Source organism: Dermacentor variabilis, chromosome 3 (assembly GCF_050947875.1).
Source record: "Dermacentor variabilis isolate Ectoservices chromosome 3, ASM5094787v1, whole genome shotgun sequence".
Classification (NCBI taxonomy): domain Eukaryota; kingdom Metazoa; phylum Arthropoda; class Arachnida; order Ixodida; family Ixodidae; genus Dermacentor; species Dermacentor variabilis.
The window spans coordinates 86,485,115-86,509,310 of NC_134570.1; the positions used below are offsets into that span (position 1 = coordinate 86,485,115).

At 46.6% G+C, this 24,196-nt stretch overlaps 1 protein-coding gene across 1 annotated transcript; it reads left to right on the plus strand.

Moving 5' to 3' along the window:
- Nucleotides 1–783: 783 nt before the first annotated feature.
- On the plus strand, nucleotides 784–21,588 carry LOC142574038 (uncharacterized). Its single transcript, XM_075683216.1, has 11 exons — nucleotides 784–944; nucleotides 2,222–2,298; nucleotides 2,940–3,089; nucleotides 4,673–4,903; nucleotides 6,648–6,938; nucleotides 8,882–9,060; nucleotides 9,720–9,932; nucleotides 16,036–16,087; nucleotides 18,191–18,313; nucleotides 20,533–20,655; nucleotides 21,509–21,588. Exons 1-10 carry the CDS (start codon nucleotides 911–913, stop codon nucleotides 20,542–20,544), a joined length of 1,362 nt encoding a protein of 453 aa, XP_075539331.1. The 5' UTR covers nucleotides 784–910; the 3' UTR covers nucleotides 20,545–20,655; nucleotides 21,509–21,588.
- The last annotated feature ends 2,608 nt before the right edge of the window (nucleotides 21,589–24,196 follow it).

Consider the following 24,196-nt stretch of genomic DNA (forward strand, 5'->3'; position numbering starts at 1 on the left):
TAGGGGTAAATTTTTGGGTCTAAATCTAGTGGTGCAAGACGTCGGTACATTTCTTGGGAACGTCGTCTCTCCAAGGCACGTTTGGCAGGAAGCATATGTTGTTGTTGTTGTTGTTGTTGTTGTTGTTGTTGTTGTTGTTGTTGTTGTTGTTGTTGTTGTTGTTGTTGTTGTTGTTGTTGTTGTTGTTGTTGTTGAACTTCACCTGTGTTTAAATCCCCGTTGAGCTTATGCAGCTAGACAATGAGATGCCAAACACTTAGGAGGTTGAAAGAAAGCATCACTTTAAAGGGAGGCAACGTAACCGTAATTAAACCAAGACGTTTTTCTTCTAAGATTTGGCGCTTCAGTCAACCACACCATTGCTAATGCTATTATCATTTTGTTCGTCGAGCATCACAGCAACATAGACGAAGCATGAACGCAATAGGCTGACGAACCACTTGTTCTCCTTCGCACTGCAGTCGACGGCACAATTTTTAACCAGCGGCGAGGGGCTAGAAAATGAGTGTGACGTCACCTTGTAATCTAATGATAGTAATCCGTGCTTTAAATGTTAATGACCCACAGAGTTTCGATATCGATATATTTACCAATGTCCCATCACTGCATCCGGTGTCATAACTTTTTTCACCAACGATGTCTAGCCAGAGAAATGTGCACACATGTCCCAAATCTCCTCTGTGACTTTCTTTTTCCTTTTCCTTTTCTTTTTCCAAGTCGCCACAGCCGTGGAGCTCATGTGATTGTTTTCAGCAGCACAAAGCCATAATTACTGGCCTACAACGCCAAGCTGCACAAAAAGACGACAAAGTGCGCTGACACCACGTGGGCGCACGCGGCATGCGCTTTACGTGGAAGCAGATGAAGAAGAAGCCCTGCAGGATACGGTGTCCACCAGCGAGCTGCTTCGATGCCCAACCAGAGAAGGAGCTCCGAACAAAAAGGCAAGTCGCACCTGATGAGACACCACTGTGGAGATTCTTTGCTATACCTTAAGGTGTTCGTTCGGACGCGAAACATGGAGGCTGATCTGCAATGCGCAAGAAGTAAGGACGAACTGCCGTAGCTCATGTGACGATCCGCATGACATGCATCAACGTAGCATTTCATGTGCTGAACGCGGCCAAACATTGGAGACTTTTATATTAATTGATGCCCCGCACCGCTGATGCTCAATGCTCAGCCTTGGCAATGCTCAGCCTTGGCAACTATGACCTATTCAGAAACGCACCTCTTGCTGAATCTATGCCAGGTGCATTCACTCTGCTTGCAGCGTGATAGGAGAGCGGAAAAGGAGATAGGAGGGTATATGATTCACCATCTCGTGATGCACAGTCCAGGGAACGCTCCACCAGGAAAAGCCCAAAGTGAAAGGAAGGCAAAGGATGATGTGCTGTGATGAGATGAATTTACAGGTGTGGAGGTGAAGCGGCTAACGCAAGACAGTGTGATTGAAGATTCGCTGGGAGAAGCGTTCATCCTGGAGCGGACACAAATCAGGCTATTGACGATAATAATAATGAGCACATTTTCCCTTGCGAAGCACTTAAGCGTCTTGTTGCACTTATACACATCAAGCGCCCACCTTTAGAAGGGAACCGCATTGTGACCAGACAATGATTAGGCACTAATCAAGCGTTCTGCACAGGGCCCACACAAAGTGATTTCGCGTGTTCTCATGCGCTACGTATGCTTGTATCTTAGTGAACTTTTTGTGGTTAATCTGCAAAATACCTGCCTTAGAAATCTCTCCGTATGCGGCTAGCATTAAAAAAGAAGGTCGTTGCTGTCGTAGGAGAGACATTGCTTAAGTGTATGCTGGCATGTTTGTGCAACATTTCTTTATGTAATCTCATCCGTAAATGAAATTCGCCATATTTGACTACAAAATATCCGGTCTGTTTGACGCTCATACACGCTAAACGTTAACTGACGTAACTTGAGGGCAGTTGGAAGGTGTCATATCGCCGCCGCTTCCCAGGGCAATCTTGATTCAGGGAGCGACGATGTTGTAGCTTCCCCTCACGTCGAATATGCTTGAGCATGCCCTACGAGTGTCACAACGTACATGATACAATTGGCAGCATGGTCACGAACCTCACCACTTGTTATATCGTTTTGTACAAAGGTAATAAATGGCCGCGCAAATTGTCATCTCAGTGCTTTTGTAACACCCTTTGTGAAGCTCAAGAGGACAATACGTTGTTGCTTCTCTTCGCAGGGTACCAACATGACTTCCGACACATTGGCTACCTGATGCCTTTGTACCTGTTGCCACTACTATTTTACGGGACACACGTGAGCGCACATAGCCACTAAATGCTATGGAAGTCACTTGTCATTGAGAATAGTGCAGTTTACCTCGACTGTGACGCAAACAAATATCAATAACGGCAGCAGGCTGATATTTAGGGTTTAACGTGCGAAAGCCGCAATTCGGCCTTGACCGACGCCGTGGATGAATGCTACAGATCAATTCTGATCAACAAAGATTATATCTTGCATTTACTGTTTGCTTTCAATTTAGTAAATGAATGGTACTATGGAGATAGCGCTCGTACTCATAGCAATGGAACAAATTAAAAACGTTGACGGAGGAAGAAGAAACGGAGCAGGTGTCCTGTTTCTTTCTTTACTGTAAATTTTTATTGTTTGAATTTTCACAATAAGGCCGGTGAGCATAAAAATCAATATGTATTTTCAATATTCCCTGGAAAGCGCGCCACTTTGAAAGTGAGAACAACCACCACTGTCAGTCGCCTAGCTGCTGCGAATTAATAATTTAGGATTCTCTGCCAAGTGATAACCGTCAACTGCTCCTTATCAAAAACAGTTGGCTAAAATAATTTCATGGTGCAAGGACCACTGTTATTGCTACGGGCTGTGTCAAGCCATTTTACATTGCGATGCGCAGTTGATGCAGCCGTACTTTTTTGCAGGGTTCCCGGTCCCTCTACTGTGTGATTTTGGCCATGAGCTGGTGGATACTCGGTCCTTTGCCCAAGGTGGCCAACGCCTTCCTGTTGCTGTGCTGCCCCGCAATTCTCCAGGTCGCCGACCCGGAGCGCCTGGCTGCCAGCTTCTTCTCGGTACTGCGTTAGCGTTTTATGCCAACAGCTGATAATGCCGCTTACCTCACCGATGCTGTACCTAGATGTTGCCTCGTGTGCTCCATCGCGCCTCAACAAATTCGGCCCGAGGGAGACGCTGCATCAGTGTGAGCTTGAATGGCTCGTCCTAAGAACGTTCTGACACACGGATGTCGCAGAAAATTGTCGTTTTTTGTCGAAATTGTCGACATTAGCTACTCCATGGTAATGTCGCCAAATGCGCCATGCGCCCGACGAGGCGAGTGCTTGTCGTGCAGCCTGGACTCCCAAGCAGTGGGCGGTGTCTTGAGCATCTTGGAATTCTGACGTCGTGGGAGTGCGTCGTGGGCGTAGTCGAGGGATACATTACTTCCCGTGCACCTCACTCAGTGTAACATGAGCAGCACAATACTTTTGCCGAGGGTCTCTCGTCTGTCTCACCTTGCGCACCATTGAGGTGCAACACCTGCAACGCCACTGGCGACGCTCATCACGCTAGCGTTCTGAGACGCCTGGTAACTGCCCGGGCGCTGTTCCTTCTGCCCAGCTGTAGTTGCCTTGCGCGTGCGTTGCTCCAATATGTAGCAGCCGCATATAGTAAGAACGCCATCCGAGGAGTCCAAGCTCAACCTTAAACCCGGCTATAGTTGTCCATGCTTTGGCCTCACGGCCAAAACTGCCAATTTATGTGATACTTCGAGAAACTCGTTTTAATGTGCTTTGACACGCTTAAAACAACAAGTAACGCAATATTTTCCTGAAGCATTTAGATTTCATAAACAGTTCTTTTCGCAGGTAAAAAATATGAAAGTACTTGATGGTAGAGTGCTTTATCCTGCCACTACCAATTTACCTTTGCTTAGCTATTGTCCCTGTCATCTGCCAGCTTTCCGTGTAACAGCTATCTTGGGTCGGAGGTACATATAGACCGTCTTAGTAAGAACACTCAAAACTTGCATGTGGCGGAATGGTTTTGGTATTCTAAATCTCAGTGTTTTACATACTACAGAACTACTTTCTTGACCAGCTCTCCTGACCGTTTATTTCTTGGAGAATGCTTATATATTCGACCTTATTCACTCACGTCGAAAGCAATGACGAGAATAAATACACGGACGGAAGAACGACACGGTATGTATGCTGTCTTTTGTTCATTACAAAGAACTCATAATCCTCCGTTCTTTTCCGCTGCCAGCGAAAGCAAGGACTGCTATTTAAGACAGCTAGCAACACGCTTGTGAGAGTCGCCAAAAGTGGAGGAAACCGGCTGCTCTGCTGGAAAAGTTGGCGCGCTCAATTTATGTAGTCAAGGCCCTTCACGTGTCCCAGTGAAGCGTGATGCAAACATCTTTGGCGAACATTTTTTTGCTATTGCGACAAGCTTATTGGAAGGATAGTTTGTAGTTATTCCTATTTAGCCGTCCAAATTAGCGCCCACTTAAGTTCCTTCTTCAATCCGCGTGATCATTTTCGGTATTGTTTGCATTTAAGCTTATAGTAGCGTTAGAACGAAGTAAGTTCTAGATAAGGCCTGCGCTTTAGAGACGTTGGTTGCGTCTCAATTGCACGCGTTTTTAACCCAGGCGGAGGTGCTGGAGGCCACCCTGCTGCTCCTCTTGTCGACCGCTGACCGTGAGGTTCGCTCCCGGCTAGCGCCGTGGCTCGCCCTGCGTTCCCAAGCCGAAGGAATGCGGCTGCGCTATCTCTTCCCCGCCGTTTGCCTGGGCACCTTCGCTCTGGCCACGCGCGTCTCAGCGGCTCTGATCACCGTCGTGCTCTTCGCGATCGTGGACCACGCGCTGCGTTCCCTGGAGGTGCGTGTTTACTGCACGCATCGAGCGCTCTCCGAAGCCCGCAACGCCTTTGGTCGTATATTTACTTACCTGTTTCATACAGTGTTGGAAAGTAACTATATTTCAGCTTACTATAAGTTGGTTTTGGTTATCGGTTGCTTTTCTGCCTTATCACTTGTAAAATCTTTTCACTTCCTTGCCGTGAACATGTCGGCAATCACACGCGTCCCGCCTTCCTTGGAGACACTGCCAATCGCGCTCGCCTCACAGCCATTTCTCGAATACGAATTCCTCCCGACTCAAACGCAGCACGCGGCAGCACAGCGGAAGAAAGCCGAAATCATTCTGTCACCTGAAGATGCTGCGATGATACTCCGCGAAATGGGCTAACTCGCTCACTAGCCCTTCCCGCGGTTGCTCCGTGTTGCCCACTAACACCACTATATTGGAAATGCTAAGGAGAGCGCCATACAGCCTTGAACATTCTTTTAAATAGAAACTGGACCGAAAAAAAAACTAACTCGCCATTCCGGCCATTCGAAATCGAACGTCCAGTGAACCTGTTGAAAAACACACTGTACCTATAAAAACACTGTACTGTTGGTGGTGAAAATAAACTTCAACTTCAACCACTGCTACAACTGCTGAGGAGAGTACGCAATGCGTTATGGTTTATTTTATAGTAATAATAGCAATACCATTACTATTAATGGTATTACCATTAGTATTAATGGGAGTAATGGAAGTAACGGTAATCTTGACAACACGCCGCAGCCCATAGTGGTGCTGCAACAACGTTGGAATCTGTTGCTGAGCTCGTTATTTTATATACGAAAAGCTAGGGACGTCTCTACCCCCGTTGCAAGCTGGTGTCGCAGCGGCAGCTTATGCAGTAATCTCTAAAGGGAAACGCATGCGGGGAGCGCTGCGTGCTTCGCATTGTTATCAAGAGCACCTTATCACCAATTATGTGGTTGGGACGCTTGTTTTGAGCTTGTTCTTTTCTTAAACATATGCTGTTATGTATGTTGTTTGCATGATTTGAAAGAATGCATGCACTGTTACTGCGCTCAGTACTCGTAGCATCTGCCTAACGGGGGTACGAGCCATTGCTCTGCCCTGCACTGAAGCAGATCGACCCACCATTGCTCTCTGTCGACGTTACCCCACGAAGAAATCCCGGTATCGTAGCCATAGAAAGCTTCACTGTAATTTAACTTTGTTACCTGCCTCTACACAATAACAAAATAAAAGCCACTCTTACCGCAAGAAGACGCTTGCTAAGCCAGAAAAGACAAAAAGTAGAAAGACGGGTGGCGAAGCCGCCTTGAAGCTCCCGCAACATCTCGCCTTGACGTCATAGGTATTGACGTTTTCTCGTCCTGTAATATTTTTTTTTATCAACGAGGTCAAACAAATTGTATTCTAAGCCAAAGTATCAACCGAGAAAGTTTCAAGAATATCTGCTATGCTACAACGGCCCAAATAATATAAAAAAAGTTGAAATCCAAGACGCCTCCCTATCGCACCGGCACAATGGTCCTGGCGAAAAATTCTAACAAGCAAACTTCTCCTTCATTTTCTCTTCTAATACTCAAAAAATTAACGCCATTGCGTAATGGACGACAACATATCTAACAGCTAACTCTATCAAAATGGCTACCCGGTATTACTCGTGTTCTCACCTAACCTCGCGTTAAGTATTGGACGAGCGTGGCAGACTCAGCGCCTGATGCCAGTATATTTGTTCCGGGCCGACCACCAGGAGGCGCACTTGGACACCCATGTGTTCGGCGAGCCAGTTCCCTTGATCGCCGACGACGCGGAGCGTCTCGGAATGCTGCTGCATCACGCGGCCCCATCTCCGCGCTCTCCTGCGGGCCCTCCCACGCCGCATCTCATGGCCGACCACCCGCTCAACAAGTACTCGCCACCCCGACTGCTGGAACGTCCGACAAGTGCCAAGGCTGCGAGGCCCGCAACCAGCACTGGATATAGCGGGGGCAAGATGCCACTGGGAACGATGCCTGGGCCACAGGCCTCTCGCGACAAAGCGGTACGCGTTTAGTAACACGAACTCCGATATGGAAAAGCTACGGCGTGTGTGTGTGTGTGTGTGTGTGTGTGTGTGTGTGTGTGTGTGTGTGTGTGTGTGTGTGTGTGTGTGTGTGTGTGTGTGTGTGTGTGTGTGTGTGTGTGTGTGTGTGTGTGTGTGTGTGTGTGTGTGTGTGTGTGTGTGTGTGTGTGTGTGTGTGTGTGTGTGTGTGTGTGTGTGTGTGTGTGTGTGTGTGTGTGTGTGTGTGTGTGTGTGTGTGTGTGTGTGTGTGTGTGTGTGTGTGTGTGTGTGTGTGTGTGTGTGTGTGTGTGCGCTTGCTTGCTTGCTTGCTTGCGTGCGCGTGTGCGCGCTTGCGTGCGTGTGTGTGTTTGTGTGTGTGTGTGTGCGTGTGTGTGTGTTAATCTTGTGATTTAACGATCACATTTTTATTCTATAATGCTCTCTGCAATTCAATTATATTTCTCAGTAAGCAACTGCATGTAACCAGTTTATCTCCGGAACACGCTGTAACAGTAGACGTCACTCGCGGTCGGCCAACGCGCCAGCCTCGTGGATGAGCCGGTTTGCACAGGCAAGCCTCACTTTTGCATGACACTCTTGGAGGCCCTTTTAGGCCGCATCCATAGGCGTAGGAGTTGCTACTCAGTACTTCGCTTAGCGCAGTCTATGATTTCTTTGATAGAGACAACTGCTTGGCCCTTCAACGTACGTGTGCACTCATTTATGTACGCATGACACGTAGCTTACAAGCACCTAATGAGTGTAACACAAACAGTCTATGGAGGCCTGAATGATAAAAAGCTATACCTTTGTTACATTGCCGATTTAGCCACCTTTCATAGCAACGTGAACTTCTTCTGGTGCCCCTTATAATTCTTCGATTTAAGTCTAAATGGCTAGCGAGTGAAACCGGGACAAGGCCGCGGGTTCGATCCCCGTCGTGGTTACCTCATTCCAATGGCGGCGTAATGCAAAAATGTTCATGTACCGTGCAAAATGGTCCATGCAATAAGCGCACGTTAAAGAACCCCAGGTGGACAAAATAATTTCCGGGGTCCCCCACTACAGTATGCCTCACAATCAGATCGTGCTTCTGAGTCGTAAAAACCCTAGAATGTATTTTTTATGGTTCCAGTACCTGTAGCAGCGAAAGCTGCCCGGAAATACGTCTAGTAGTGTATTTGTCAGCAACATACGGCATGCAGAACGCGCTGAGTGCATGACTCCGCAGTGCTTGCCACTCGTGCATCTGTCCTTTTACAGATTGCTCGTTTTCCTTAAAAACGTAGTTTCAGTGCACCACTTTCCTTCCCTTATAATCAACAACGCGAGTCATATCTTTCGCAGAAGCAAGAACCACAGAGCTGCCGCGCAATTCTCCTGCTCCTTCGTTAAGCAGTGAGAAACCTTGTGCACTAAATCACATCTAATGGCTACATTTGTCGGAGCTCCTTCACTCATTCCTTGCTTTCAATAAGGGTGTCAACTACAGATGCCGCCGATTTTTCATGGATATGCGCCTTCTCGAGTCATGCGTGATGCATGTTCCCCCTCGGGTGATACGTGACGCGCTTCTCGAAGGCGGCCCTAATGCATATAGCAGTGACGCATCACTTTACTGCGCGTGTCAAGCTCCCTACTTCAGTTATTTCACAACGTGCTACCTATAGGACCAGGCACATTCTTAGCTTCCAACACTTTTGCACTAAACCGTTAGGATATGTTTCTTTCCCTCTCTCAGTAATACCTCCACAGATTGATTGATTGATTGATTGATTGATTGATTGATTGATTGATTGATTGATTGATTGATTGATTGATTGATTGATTGATTGATTGATTGATTGATTGATTGATTGATTGATTGATTGATTGATTGCGCGCATATCTGTGCCCGAAGAGCGCTCCATCCCTCACGAGCACGTCGCACCCCTCATGTGCAGAGGGTACCTTTGACGGCCACAGACCTTGCGAGTCGAGAGCCTTCCTACGTGCCCTGTGAGGAGTCGGTAAAGGACGGCACCCTCGCGCCGCAAGTCAGCTCGCAGATCTCCGGTGCCAGCTCGGTGTTGGCAGAGCCACGACGCCGCGAACCTCCGCTCTCCATCGAAGCCAGCAGCCGGTAGTGTGTCGTCGTTAAATGACTAGCGAGAAAGCTGCTGATATCGCTTACGCTAGCCGCAGTGCGTCATCCTGATGAGCATGAGTGAGCTGCACAGAATTCTAGTGCGCTCTGGTATAATATAATACTACAGCTTATCTGAAAAACACTATTGAAATATTGTGGTGGCTTTCTGTATCATTCTTGTTAAATCATGCATTCTTACCAAATTCTCTGAAGGGACTCAGCGTAGGTTTCATTTAGGCTCTGTGGGCTGCCATTTCGCTCACTTCAAAAAAGTTGTGTCGAATGGGAAATATAAATTCGCCGGACAATCGGCACCGGCACAGGCAAAAAAAAAGCTTCGCTTGGAAAATACCCAACTCTTCATTTTGTTTTGTTCGCACTGGGCCGCCTATTCTGTAGCCATCGTGTACTGTTTCTTTTTATTAACCCCGAGATGAATTCACTTTTCCTCTACAAAAGACTGTCCTTCAACCTGAAAGCTTCGGTAAGGATAACAACGTCGGCACATTTGCTTCCAGATAAATACTCCGACGTTTCGACGAAACATGGGAGGGGGCAGAAAACTGCCCTTTCAACTAACCATAAAAAAATTGCATACCACTCCAACATCAGGCCGCCCTGCACATATATCTCTATGAAACATCGTGGCGCAGGTCCCGACAGGACCATCCGGGTGCTGTAATCGGCCGTGCACGCGACATCGATGGTGGCAGTAAGGTTCCCACTGGACGCACCATCTCCTGCCGCGGCACAAGCACAGCTGCTAACACACTGGACTCCTTTCGCAAGTCGTCCGCCTCACGACTCCGTTCATTTTCGTCCCGCCAGCCTACGCAAACGCTGCATCATGGAAGCGTTGGCTCAAGGTAAGTCAAAACGCCAATGTGCGATGGCCACGGACCTGACCTTTCGTATAGTGTGAACAGCGTGAGCGGCAATAGAGAATTTTAGCCAAGCCATTTACAGTCGGCGGACAGGCCGCCATTGGAATCTGAACCTGGCAACGTTTAACGTTAGAACGTTGCCTAGTGAGGCGAGTCTAGCAGTGTTATTGGAGGAATTAGAGGGTAGTAAATGGGATATAATTAGGCTCAGTGAGGTTAGGAGGACAAAAGCATGATATGCAGTGCTAGAAAGCGGGCACCTCCTGTGCTACCGGGGCTTAGCGGAGAGACGAGAACTAGGAGTTGGATTCCTGATTAATAAGGATATAGTTGGTAACATGCAGGAATTCTATAGCATTAACGAGAGGGTGACAGGTCTTGTTCTGAAACTTAATAAGAGGTACAAATTGAAGGTAGTACAGGTCTACGCCCCTACATCCAGTCATGATGACCAGGAAGTCGAAAGCTTTGATGGAGACGTGGAATCGGCGATGGGTAAAGTCAAAACAAAATACACTATACTGATGGGCGACTTCAATGCCACGGTAGGCAAGAAGCAGGCTGGAGACAAGTCAGTGGGGGAATATGGCATAGGCTCTAGGAATAGCAGGGGAGAGTTACTAGTAGACTTTGCGGAACAGAATCATATGTCGATAATGAATACCTTGTTCTGCAAGCGGGACAGCCGAAAGTCGACGTGGAGGAGCCCGAATGGCGAGACTAGAAATGAAATAGACTTTATACTCTGCGCTAACCCAGGCATCATACAAGATGTGGACGTGCTCGGCAAGGTGAGCTGCAGTGACCATAGGATGGTGAGAACTCGAATTAGCCTAAACTTGAGGAGGGAACGGAAGAAATTTGTACATAAGAAGCCAATCAATGAGTTAGCAGTAAGGGGGAAACTAGAGGAATTCCAGTTCAAGCTACAGAACAGCTATAAGGCTTTAACTCAGGAAGAGGACCTTAGTGTTGAAGCAGTGAACGTGGGCATCATCTTGGGCAATCTTGGGCATCTTGGGAACGTGGGCAATGAATCTTATGGGCATCATTAAGGAGTGCGCGTTAGAAGTCGGTGGTAACTACATTAGACAGGAGACCAGTAAGCTACCGTAGGAGACGAAAGATCTGATCAAGAAACGCCAATGTATGAAAGCCTCTAACCCTCCAGCTAGGATAGGACTGGCAAAACTTTCCAAGTTAATCAACACGCGTAAGACAGCTGACATAAGGAACTATAATATGGATAGAATTCAACATGCTCTCAGGAACGGAGGAAGCCTAAAAGCAGTAAAGAAGAAACTAGGAATAGGCAAGAATCAGATGTATGCGTTAAGAGACAAAGCCGGCAATATCGTTACTAATATGGATGAGATAGTTCAAGTGGCTCAGGAGTTCTATAGAGATTTGTACAGTACCAGTAACACCCACGACGATAATGTGAGAGAGAATAGTCTAGAGGAACTTGAAATCCCACAAGTAACGCCGGAAGAAGTGAAGAACGCCGTGGGAGCTATGCAAAGGGGGAAGGTACCTGGGGAGGATCAGGTAACAGCCGATTTGTTGAAGGATGGTGGGCAGATTGTTCTAGAGCAACTGGCTACCCTGTATACGAAATGCCTCATGACCTGGAGCGTACATGAATCTTGGATGAACGCTAACATAATCCTAATTCACAAGAAAGGGGACGCCAAAGACTTGAAAAATTATAGACCGATCAGCTTACTGTCCGTTGCCTACAAAGTATTTACTAAGGTATTCGCAAATAAAATCACGAACACCTTAGATTTCTGTCAACCAAAGGACCAGGCAGGATTCCGTAAAGGCTACTCAACAACAGACCATATTCACACTATCAATCTGGTGATAGAGAAATGTGCGAAATATAACCAACCCTCATATATAGCCTTCATTGATTACGAAAAAGCGTTTGATCCAGTGGAAACCTCAGCAGTCATGGAGTCATTACGGAATCAGAGTGTAGACGAGCCATATGTAAAAATACTGGAAGATATCTATAGCGGCTCCACAGCCACCGTAGTCCTCCATAAAGAAAGCAACAAAATCCCAATAAAGAAAGGCGTCAGACAGGGAGATACGATCTCTCCAATGCTATTCACAGCATGTTTACATTAGGTATTCAGAGACCTGCAGTGGGAAGAATTGGGGATAAAAGTTGATGGAGAATACCTTAGCAACTTGGGATTCGCTGATGATACTGCTTTGCTTAGTAACTCAGGAGACCAATTGCAATGCATGCTCACTGACCTGGAGAGGCAAAGCAGAAGGGTGGGTCTGAAAATTAATCTGCGGAAAATTAAAGTAATGTTTAACACTCTCGGAAGAGAACAGCAGTTTACGATAGCTAACGAGGCACTGGAAGTGGTAAGGGAATGCATCTACTTAGGGCAGGTAGTTACCACGGAGCCGGATCATGAGACTCAAACAACCAGAAAAATAAGAATGGGCTGGGGTACGTTCGGCAGGCATTCACAAATCATGAACAGCAGGTTGCCACTATCCCTCAAGAGAAAAGTGTATAACAGCTGTGTCTTACCAGTACTCACGTATGGGGCAGAAACCTGGAGGCTTACGAAAAGGGTTCTGCTCAAATTGAGGACGAGGCAACGAGCTATGGAAAGAATGGTGGGTGTAACGTTAAGGGATATTAAAATAGCAGATTGGGTGAGGGAACAAACGCGGGTAAATGACATCTTAGTTGAAATCAAGAAAAAGAAATGGGGGGGGGGGGCATGGGCCGGACATGTAATGAGGAGGGAAGATGACCGATGGTCATTAAGGCTTACGGACTGGATTCCAAGGGAAGGGAAGTCAGCAGGGGGCGGCAGAAAGTTAGGTGGGCGGATGACATTAAGACGTTTGCAGGGACAACATGGCAACAATTAGTACATGACCGGGGTAGTTGGAGACGTATGGAAGAGGCCTTTGCCCGACAGCTTCCAGAAACAGTGGCGGAGGACTCCATCTTTGAGTCCTACCTTACGCACGGATCTTCTAGCATTTATGGCCTCAAACGCTCATGCTAGCGTGCGGGGACGTGGCCGCCCAGGTACCAATTTCCAAGTCATCAGTTAGGAGGATCCTAAATGATGGCCTTTCAGCCGTACCACCTTAACGAACATCAATGCTTAAAATATATGGACCTGCAGAATCGTCTAGGTTTCCTGAACTGGGTCCTCATAAAAGCCAATGAGTCACCGTACTTATTGAGCAACATCATGTGCACAGATGAAGCCAACCGTTGCAGAAACGCCCTGGTAAACTTGCATAACGCACACATTTGGAGTGACTCCAATCCACACTGGGTAAAGCGTACTCGGCACCCGTACCAGTGGTCACTCATTGCGTGGTTCGGAATTTACACCGGTGCTATCATCGGTCCCAACTCCTTCAATCACATACTGCCTGGACAGCGTTACGTGAACGAAATCCTTGAAGGAATGCTGGATGAGCTCCTCAGCGAAGTCCCGCTGTCACGTCTTCCACTTCTGTGGTATCAGCAAGGTGAGGCACCCGCACACAGCAGCAGCCAAACATGGAAGTGGTTGGATGCGACTTGTCACGTGCAATAGGTTGGAAGGCACGGGCCAGTAAATTGGCTGGCTAAGTCGCCTGACCTCTCTTCACACAATTTCTTTCTACGGGCTTATGTGAAAAATGGTGCTTAAATGATCGAGACGGATCTCAGATTAGTTCAAAGCAAGGACAGCGGATGTCTGCAGTAGAATTCCAGCATCGGTCATCAAGAAAGCCACTGCAGTACAGTGCTGCGTATCTGCAAAAAAAAAAAAGAAACCTATTCGAACACGTCCTCTAGGCTTTGTTCAACGGAGCTTACGAATTCATAGATACTAGGGGCACACTGAAATCTGACGGTTTCTTAGTTTTTTTTTCCTTTTGTGCCGACATCCGGATTTCCAATTCGGCTCGTTTAGATGTTGTATATTTACTTTCTTGGACGCATCGGTTATGCCTTTTCTTTACACGTTGATGGCGTCCCGGTCTGTTTGTTGTGCTTGTATTTTTTGACAAGAACATGTTATTGCAGCACGTATGGACTTTCATGAAAAATAAAACGGTCACTTTAATTTGGCTTTGGTCCGAAGCAAGTTTCTGGGGCGAGGTATAGCTGTGCGCGCACTCTTTCGATGCGGTGCGAACAAAGCCGGGATTTTGAAACAGCTTGTGCCTATTCCATTGCTCTTCGCGTATCGGCCGTAGTCAGGGCAGCGCTGCGGCCGCGTTATCAAGGAGCTTTTGTTATCAATGTGATCAGTCGGCCTTGTGAGACGGATAATAAATGTGACGTAGAAATGAGAGGAAGGAACAGCTGGGAAGCCGCGAAACCTGCTGTTGGTGCTGCTTCCGTACCATAATGAAGGTGATGCGCTTCCTCTTCGGGTTTGCGACAGGCGCTGCAGTTCCTTTCAATCAGCTGTTTTGAGGGCGCTGCTTTATGATGCGGGTGGGAGCGCACTCACGTGGTATTTTTCATACTTCGTGAAGTTTATTTGTCAGTCGGAAAAAAATTGTACGCAATTATTATGTCGCTGAAAACACCGCAATTAGATGTCACTTTGGGGCGCCTACCAATGCCTCATTGACACTTTGAAAATTAGGACAGTACTTGTCGAGTTCGATAATTAGTTGCAGTTACCGAATTAAATCTTAGTAACAAAAGAATTACTGGCGGCTACCCCACTGTACTGGAAACAATATGCGCTAGGTTTTTTTCGAATAAGGCAACTGTTCTTTTTTTAAGCCTTGGTGCATGGTAGTTGGGGAACACTGTATAACTCACTCAGTAAACGAAATGAGGCCAAGCCGGATTCGCTCGAAATAAGAAAGAACAGCAGTCATGCGCAGCAGCGCTTATACTCGGACTCACAGAAAAAAAATAATAAAAGGAGAAAGAGAGAGAGAGAGACAGAGGCTGCAGTTTCACCGGAAATTCGAAACAGTATTAGTGATAGCCGACTATGCGACAATTACACGAAGGAGCATTACACCACCGAAAGGACTCAGGCTGTCAAATTTGTCTCCTACTACGAGGTCTTGTATATACTCATGTAACGCCGTCACTTCAGCTCTAGCTCTATTTTTCGAGGTCACAAGAAGTCCTTCAAGTGTTATATATATATGGGCTTCGGTTCGGAAAGCTGGTCGGGTCCCAGGTGCGGCCCCCTGGAAGAATGAAAACTCTCCGCCTTGATGCCGGGAATACCGTGACCCCGCGCAAAGCAGCATAGCGCCAAAGGCACTGAGGTGCGCCACAGTTCGTTTGTATGCACAGCGCTGCAAGCACCCCTGTGCGCACGCTACGCAAGCTGCAGCCTACACCGGCCTCTGTCCCACATGCAGCAGTTCCACGACAGTTGCAGCGACCGACGCCAGCGGACGCGCGAGTGGCCGCGTCATAAGCCTGCAGCCGGGCCGCTACCGCTCCGGCCACGATGATGCTGGCTTCCACAAGATGAGCGCCTCGTGCGGTACGAATCAGCCCGACACTCCGTTTCGCCAGGGACTCGCGTGTGCAAATCGCTTATGTAAATTAACCTGACGTTCTCGTGCGCGGCTACTTCTCTTGCGTAAGTTGTCTATTAACACGGAATCGAACAAATTTTAGTAGCAATGTACCAGTGGAAGCGGTATGATGAATACTCGTTAGCTTCTCTCCTGTGTCGCAGATGTCGCGTCTCTGCCACTGTTAGTTTTCTTTCATTTAGTAGGTATACATGACTGCGCAGGCATGCTTCGTTACATTTCGGTCACTATGTACATCAGTTCCCGCGCAGAGCGTGCTTCTCAGCAGCGTCACTGGAGTACGTTGCCAGAAGACCTTTCAGAGACTACATACGTATTGTTCGAATTGAGGTTTGGGAGTGCGTTTAGAAATGAACGACTCTGAAACGCCTGAGAAAACAAAGCGCCTTTGGTGCACATGTATAGTCACAGCTGCACTGTAGCCTGAAATTTAAAAAAAAATATTCTCTATACAATGAATTCGCCACACGCAAATGCAGACGGCAGGTCAGAGACATTTCTCTTCGGCAACTATACGCAGGCCACGCCTACGGCATGGACGACCACACAACGGAAGTAGAGCACAGGCACAGGTAAGAAAAAAGCAAGTTCTCATATAGTAACATCGTCGGTAAGTAAGTTGCGCGCTCTCACACAATATCGTACGAATTAGTTGTAAAATAAATTGCGAGCTGCTTAAGATTATGCTACGTTTGATTTCCTTCGCACTTATGCCACTGCTAACCATCATCATCAACAGCAGCAGCAGCCTATTTTACGTCCACATCCGGACGAAGGCCTCTCCCATCGATCTCCAGTTCCCTCTGTCTCACGACAGCTTTTACCTGCAGAATTCCTAAATTCATCACAGCAGGCAAAGCCCTCTGCCACCCCCGACTGCGCTTCCCTTCTCAGCGCAGCCATTCTGTAACTCTAACATACCAGAACTTCTCTAGCGTACTCAACACATGCCCTGCCCAACTCCAATTCTTCCTCTTAATGTGACTTGGAATATCGGTCACCCCCATTTTGCTCTCTAATACACACTGCTGATTCCCTGCACCTGGATATTACGTCTGTCATTTTTTGTTCCCTCGCTCGCTGTACGGTCCTTAACTTCGTCTCAAGCTCCTTCGTTAAATCTTGGACTTCATGCTCCCTATGTATGCAATACCGGTGGAATGCAATAACTGCACAATTCTTTTCGAGAATAGCGGCAAGCTGATGGTCATGACTTGGCCTGCCGCTGCTAATATATTAAATGTCGCCCTACAGCACAAGCCATGTGAGTCACTCAATCTGCGTAGCATTCGTACACTCATTTCGGCGAGCATATAGAACTTTTGAGCCAACTGGCTGCGGACTCTCCTAAACCAAATACGTGAGAGTCAAGTTTCCCAAACATTGATTCGCCTCACACAATGAAACATGGACAAGAGCAGAGAAACATGCGCCGACAGTACGAAGCCCGAACCACCAACATTATCCTCAGGAACGCCGCCCACTAACTGCACAGGTTAGCGTTAAAATTACGGAGTTGTATGTCCCAAAGCTGCACAATGAGGGACGCCGTAATGTTGGACTTCGCATTAATTTCAACCACCTGAGGTTTTCTGATTGCACCTAAAGTACAGTACACGAGTCGTACACATGCTATAGGCACTGTGAACGACTCCGGTGGACGCACCCAAGCCAGAAGAAAGGCGACAATGTCCGCTGCGTTGAGACCGGAGGTTTTCACTCACCTCTTGATGCACGGTATGAAGGTGAAGTCTGGTGGAGGCGCATTTGTGAACACAAGTGACTATTGAGAACGTTGCTGAGGGCATGCTCTAAATGCTGCAACAATATTCTTGACATAAACGTGCACTCAGAAACGTCTGTTTCCTGCATCGCAACGAAGCGGGTATAGCGGGAATTGCAGCAAGCTGCGGATTTGAGGAGGCATGAGGGTGTATTGATTCCATGTGGAACAAAGTTGCCCAACAGGAGCAAAGTTGCCCAGCACAGACGCCTGGCTGTCGAGACTTATGAAGAATACAACGAGTGTCCTCTACGTTGCAGGACAGCCAATGTGACCCGGTGGAGATCAATGTTATTCGGAGTGAAACACGATACCATTAACATACGAAATTAGTGAATAATAAATGTGAGGAAGATAAAGAATAAAGAAACATGATCAACACTTAATAGTCGAATCACTTGTGTAAACATGTATTACGCCGACCTTGTCTTCTTTAGCGTCGAACATGGGTGACTGTTTCCTTTTTTTTTCCTCAAGAAGTTCCTCCGCGGTGTTTCGTTCTGTTGACCTGGCGATCTCCTGTGGTGATCACCACAGGAGATCACCCCTTATGGAGACCTGCACCTCCGCCGCGGGTCGGTCCGGCATTGCACTATCTTCCAGATCGGCGCACGTGTGGGGGTTTTAATAACGCCTGCCTCCCCTCCACCGCGGGTCGGCCCGGTATTGCACTATCTCCGGGATCGGCCCACGTATGTGAAGTTTTTTTTTTTTTGCTTACAACGACACGAAAACTTTCTTGGATGGTAGAGGCATACAACTTGGCTGTAAAAACGGTCTGTCAATAGTTCTGAACCACAACTGCTGACGAGAGATTTGTGTAGTAGCTTGCGCGAGAGAAAATGGCTTCCATCTACGCCAGTGGTAAAGTCGTGTCTCGTCGCGAGCGCAGAAAGTACGGGGAGATCCGCACTGCTTTCCTCGTGGGACCGGTCATGATGGCCGTGGTGGGGAACGTGATCGGCTTCCGCACACTGCCGTCCCGCCTGGAAATGGCGCTGGAAGGGACAAAACAGTGAGTAATTTGGGTGTTTAGCCGCATTTTCTACGCTGTAAGCATTAGCTGTAGACATAGAGAAAATTTACAGAAACTGTCTTAGTGCTCCGTGACAGAAACCTGTTGAAATAAGAAACAAATATTCTCCTCTTCTTGATCTCCAGCGTACAAATCGAGTCAAAACTGAAACATAACCATCCTAAATTATTGTAACTGCATGAAGAAACTCTTTGTGGCATGATTTACCGCACGCAATGTTAGAGCTGCCCCGTGCTCTTTGTCACACGTGGCTCCACGAAATAGCTGGTTCCTTGGCCTATAGAAAAAAAAAGTGTTGAAATGAAATTAGATTGAACGATTTTCAGTTGAGAACACTTTCGCTATTTTGCCAGTCAGCGACAGTACTCAAACGAATATCTGACTTTCTACTGCGGTTTCCTTTTGCATCGAAAAAGCATTCAAATGTATTTGCATCTTGAAGATAAGCACACCTGATCAATGTGCACTTCGCAATATCTGGACACTATGAAATCATACACATTGTATAACACAGCTAGCATAATACCTCATGCACGCTGCGTATTGTGCTATTACGTGCTATTCATTCACTTCGCTTACCTGGCTTTTAAAGGGGACGTACTTTTTATGTTCTTCCTTATTTACGTGCGCGTGCGATCCATGGCAAGCGGAAGCTCATCTATAGCCTAGGAAATTGACTCTGATGCTGTTACAACAACTAGAGGAAAACTTATGTTGCTGATTTTCTTGACCTAGTGCGCATAAGCAGCTCTATTAATATTCTTGCTTTCATATTTATCCGTCAAGGGAGCTTCTGACGTAAAATTAAACAAGAACTCTAATCACATCACCTCCACTTCAGCTCACGCCTCCAGATCATTAGGATTTCTGCGCCGCAACTTAAGAACTGCGCCTTCAGCACTAAGACAACTACCTTACATAACTATTGTACGGCCACAAATTGAGTACGCCACATGTATATGGTCTCCTCATCAAAAATAGCTCATCGAACTCCTGGAGAGCATCCAGAATAGAGCGATCCGTTTCATTTCGAAAAAATGATAGTAACCAGTCGAGTGTAACCCAAATAAAAGCCGATCTTTCGTTGCAACCACTGAGTACACGCCGTGATATTGCCCTTCTATTATTATTTCATAGATTCTATCACACAGCTGGCCTAACCTTATCAAACCAGAAGAAAGCGTCCTCGATGTCACAAAGACTGAACAATCAGTTCAGCTACACTGGAATTTATGGCAACACACACGCTTTTAATTTTTCAGCTTTGCCCCGTGCGGTCCGTTCATGGAACGCTCTACCAGATAACATCGCTTGCCAATCTAAACACAGTGCATTTCGCAATCTTCTAATCGATCAATACGCCGTTTCAACGGTCTAATACGGCTTGCCTTTTAATTTCTTTCCTGCATTTTTCTACACGTTAATAAAAGAATTTCAGGGATCCTAATTTTTCACTATACTTACTACACTGTGTACATGCAAAAACGTTTATAATGTTATTATGTTATTGTGTTTACCGGTCATTGTTATTGCTCTACATATTGTAGTTGATAATGTTGTATTAATTTTCCCTGTTGCGCGAATGTTCCTTTCATTATACTGATGTTCCTTTTTCGCGATTCCATACTATTATGTTACCGTATTTACCCCCCTTACACAATTCCTTCTCGAAGGCCTGTGAGGTACACGTAAATAAAATTATATAAAGAATAAAATATAATATTCTACATTGTCCTGAACTACAAGTTCTTTCTTTTCGGCCACTCAGAGAAAAGTGTTGACCATATTTTACAGCCGCCCGCGCCATTCCCGCAGTCCTTTCGCCATCATTCAACCCCATAACAAAAACATGGCGGCCGCCAACAGGCGCGGAAATTTTTGGTCTATATACACGCGTGGACATCAAGGGGTGTCATGCAAATGAAGCTGTAGGGGGCCAGCATAAGCCAATCGAATAAATGGCTTGCCCGAAGGAGTCCATTCTTCACGATTTACAATTTCTGATGTTTACAATTTCCTAGTGTGTACTGCAGCCTTGGTATACGAACGTTCACCTTCCACCTGCCATGTTGAGGCAGCCGGAGTGGCTGGGATTCGATCCTGCTCCCGTGCGATCTACTTAGTGCAGAAGATTGCCTTTTGAGTATAACGGTCCGAGCGACACCCTATAGCTGGTCCACCTCTCCCCTCCCTCCCAGCAGCCATATTGAGCACGCGCCCGAACTAACCCTGTGGTTGTGGGCATTGCTGACGTTCCCGGGAGTGATTGGCGTGGTGCTATTCTGCTGCGGATACTTCTACGTGGCAAACCTGCAGCGCCAGTGAGTACAAGAATGCGATCACTTCTTCGTTCACAGTGCAGGCTCCAAAAATGTTTATAATCCAGGGAACGCATTCCCGAACAGTCGATTTTGGCGATACTACCGCTTTTGCATGACGTAGTGCTCACACAGTAAATATGCGCGCACTGAAATTGATATCGCCAAAAGTGACCGTCCGAGAATACGTCCCCAGATGTTCAACGTGCTGCCGCCATCAACAGTGCCGTACTTCTGTTGTCATTTGCGCATGTGAACCCCGTCAGAGAGAGAGCGAAGCTTTCACGTAACCACTAATGTGCAGGATTGTGTTAGACGCATAACATGCTGTAAAGTATAAACGCTGCGGACTGGACAGACTGCTCAATAGCAAGTTGAGTGCATTAGCGCATCCTGGATAGTTCAGAGGTCAGTCATCAGTTGCGCTGAAAGTGTTACTGACAGGTTACGCCCCTGAAGGTAGACTTACCTATGCCCTCCTAGGTCGCGCACGCTGCTCGGTCTACGGCGCATGTGTCAAGGTATTTGTCAAGGTGCATTTGTCAAGGCCGAGTTTCGTTTCGATGAAGTTAGAGCATTCTACAAGAAGTAAATTGACAATTACGAGTCTGCCAAAATTAATGATTTGTCAGGGAATAGTGACAAAAGCATGCCCATTGCATGAATACCTTTTGGCGCTGGGGATTTTTTTTTTCTTTGATCCAGAGCGCCTGATATCGCGCTGAGGCCATAGTTCCAAACGATGTACGGTCAGTCGTTCTCTCAAATCGATCACTTTGTTGGCAACTGTGCCGTCAGAAGCTCCAGCTGTCAATAATTCGCAATCGTGTAACCCATCCGCGGCGTCGCCTTGCAGCGAGAATGGGTGGCACACGCCCGAGGACCACGCAAACGAACACGCTTCACACGGCCATCGCGCGACCTTCTGTCGTCCCAAGTACGTATACACAAGCGCGGTTTCCTGTAACTGTATTTTGTTAACCTCTTAAGTAGCATCGTGGAATCACGAGCGATTGCTGCAGTCAGAGGTCTTACTGCAGTTCTCGTGTAATATTTGATGTTGTTTTTAGCATTAAAAAAAAATTAGGTCGTCTGTGGCATATCGCACGCATATACGTGTTGAGGTAGATTATGCTCGAAAACTCGGACAATGCTGGCACAATAAAAAAAATGCACAGCTGATTTTTTAAACAAAAGTCACAACTAATTAGTATAGGGTACATATTCCAACTGAAGTTTCATTTGAAACGAATTTAGAAACTAGCATGAGTTTTGACATGCGCGCCCTCAAACTTGCGACTAAAGAGTATTGTACTTCCACTTACCTTATTTAACAAAATGCCTTTTCACGCACTGAAGCTCGAAAATAGCTGAAGCAGCACAGTATTTCGTCGCGCATTTCGGGGATGGGTTTTTTTTAGACAGATGTCATTCCCGGTATTCGTTCCAAGTGGAGATTCCTTAGAAGCTCACCTGCTAGAATCCGTAAATTGCAATGTGTACGTTAAGTAAGTAATCTAAATTGGAATTCGGGAAATAGCGGTCATTATTTGACTATTGATTATAATTTATCACCCAACTTGTGTTGGCCTCTTGTCGTAGTCCAACTCCAGAAATACAATTCTGCTACATGTCCCAGATGACATTTAAGTATTCTGTAAAGCATCCCGCGCGAGCGACCCTTACAGCTCAATCAGTGAGTCTTTACTTTGCCTAACGATATTTCTCTCCTTTTCTATACAGCGTGCCTTTGAATCATTTTTGTTTACATTATTAGCAGTGTATAAATTTTATATTGATACTCTATCTACTGATCAAGTTCCGCCATTATTAGACTGTCGTCTTTACCATGCCCATCGATTAAATATTAACGAGAGGGAGAAGTCGGTAAGGAAATGAAGCAGTCAGTGAACTATACCTACGATCCGAGTAGCCTTTTGTAAACCAACTGTAACAGTTTTGACCTCTCATGTTTTGTTTCAGCCCACCTAAGCAAACAATCAAATAGCACTCCGCCTTCTGAAAAATAATGCCTCCTTTTTAGTAGAATGTTTCGTGCGAGCTTCGACCCTTGTATTTTGCGATTATTGTTGTCCGAAAACGTTAAAAAATTTTAATATCCCATTAGTATATCTTTAAACGCTCGGGCAACGCGTCAAGGATGGCGCGCTAGATGGCAATCTTGAGCTAATCGCCCGAAGTTCACGTTCAGGTGTATTGAAGCGCGAATATAGACAGGAGGGTAGTACACGCACATGAAACTTGGAAAAGTGTTTGCCCCGCCTTATTTACGTTATCTAGGCTGCTGTCTCTGCCGCTGCGCTTCAAAAAGAAATTTAAAGGATACGTTAAATTGAAAAATAACTCGACCTAAACATTAAATTGCCTCCACAAAATACAAAAAATGCCATCCTTACAATGCGTGGAGGCTTGATAAGCGATAAAAGATGCAAGAATAGAAATACAGAGCGGCGTCGCCATCGTGAAGTTCCCGTATCGGCTCGCAGGGACGTCATGGATTCTGAGGACGCCCTGCAGGGGCCTAGTTAAATTTTCTGTCGGTCCAAATATGCACTACATTCAGTTCTCAAAGAGCCAAAGACAAAACTTTTGCTTTCAACAAAACTATCCAGGGCATTTGCCGAGAGCCCCAACAGCCCAAGTACGAACGAAAAAAAGAACGTACTTGGAAAATGCGCGACTTCACACTCACGTGGAGGTGGCGAGGTTTCAGCGCGACATTGCAAAAGCGAAATGTCACCTCCATTTTTCACTTTTAACGATCTACCAACACTTAGCACGAAATGCACGAAATGCAGGAAAGTGGAATTTTTAAATTACACATTTATGAGTCTACGCTGATCCAGCGTTTCTCTTTGTAGTGTCCCTTTATAGCGTGACGCGCTACCCGTCGCATTGTGCCATTTTACATTCTCGCCAACGCGGCTGATGTACTACTTTTTACTGCACCCTGCCTGCCATCGGGGCGCAGGAAGGGAAAGTACCTGTTCCTCATCTACCTTGCTACGTACGGCGTCATCCTCGCCTACGCAGTCGTCCTGAACACGCACGCAACGTGAGTCTGCCCTTCTTACTCATTCAGGACAGAATTATGTCATCTTTATATATATATATATATATATATATATCGCAACGTTCACAACCGACAATGTAGCCTTGGTTGGAGCGCCATTTCGATCACGAAGGTTCCAGAACATGAAGGTGGCGCTAGTCTGTACGTGGGTTTCTGCAGTAACGGTTCAAAAGTACTGAAGGACGCGTCACAACACCGGCCACAGACGGCTTAATAGGCAGCAGAGAGGGCAGACGCCATTTTATATATTTTGTTTCGAATGTGACGCTCAAAGCCGGCAAACAAAACAGTTTCGTGATGACTAACACCATCGATGTCAAGGACGATGCGGCCTACTTTGCTGTACAAACAAGACGGCGGCAGAATAGCCCACTTGGAAGCTAGAGCGAACTTCGCCTGCCTCAAGCTTGCTCTCCGGTAAACGTAGCCGCGTTTTCTAAAATCGCGAAG

Coding starts and splice junctions, on each gene's coding strand:
- LOC142574038 (XM_075683216.1), top strand. CDS start 911: ATGCCCAACCAGAGAAGGAGCTCCGAACAAAAAG. Junction 3,090..4,672: donor TGGCTGCCAGCTTCTTCTCG/GTACTGCGTTAG, acceptor TTTTTAACCCAG/GCGGAGGTGCTGGAGGCCAC. Junction 9,061..9,719: donor TCCATCGAAGCCAGCAGCCG/GTAGTGTGTCGT, acceptor ATCGTGGCGCAG/GTCCCGACAGGACCATCCGG.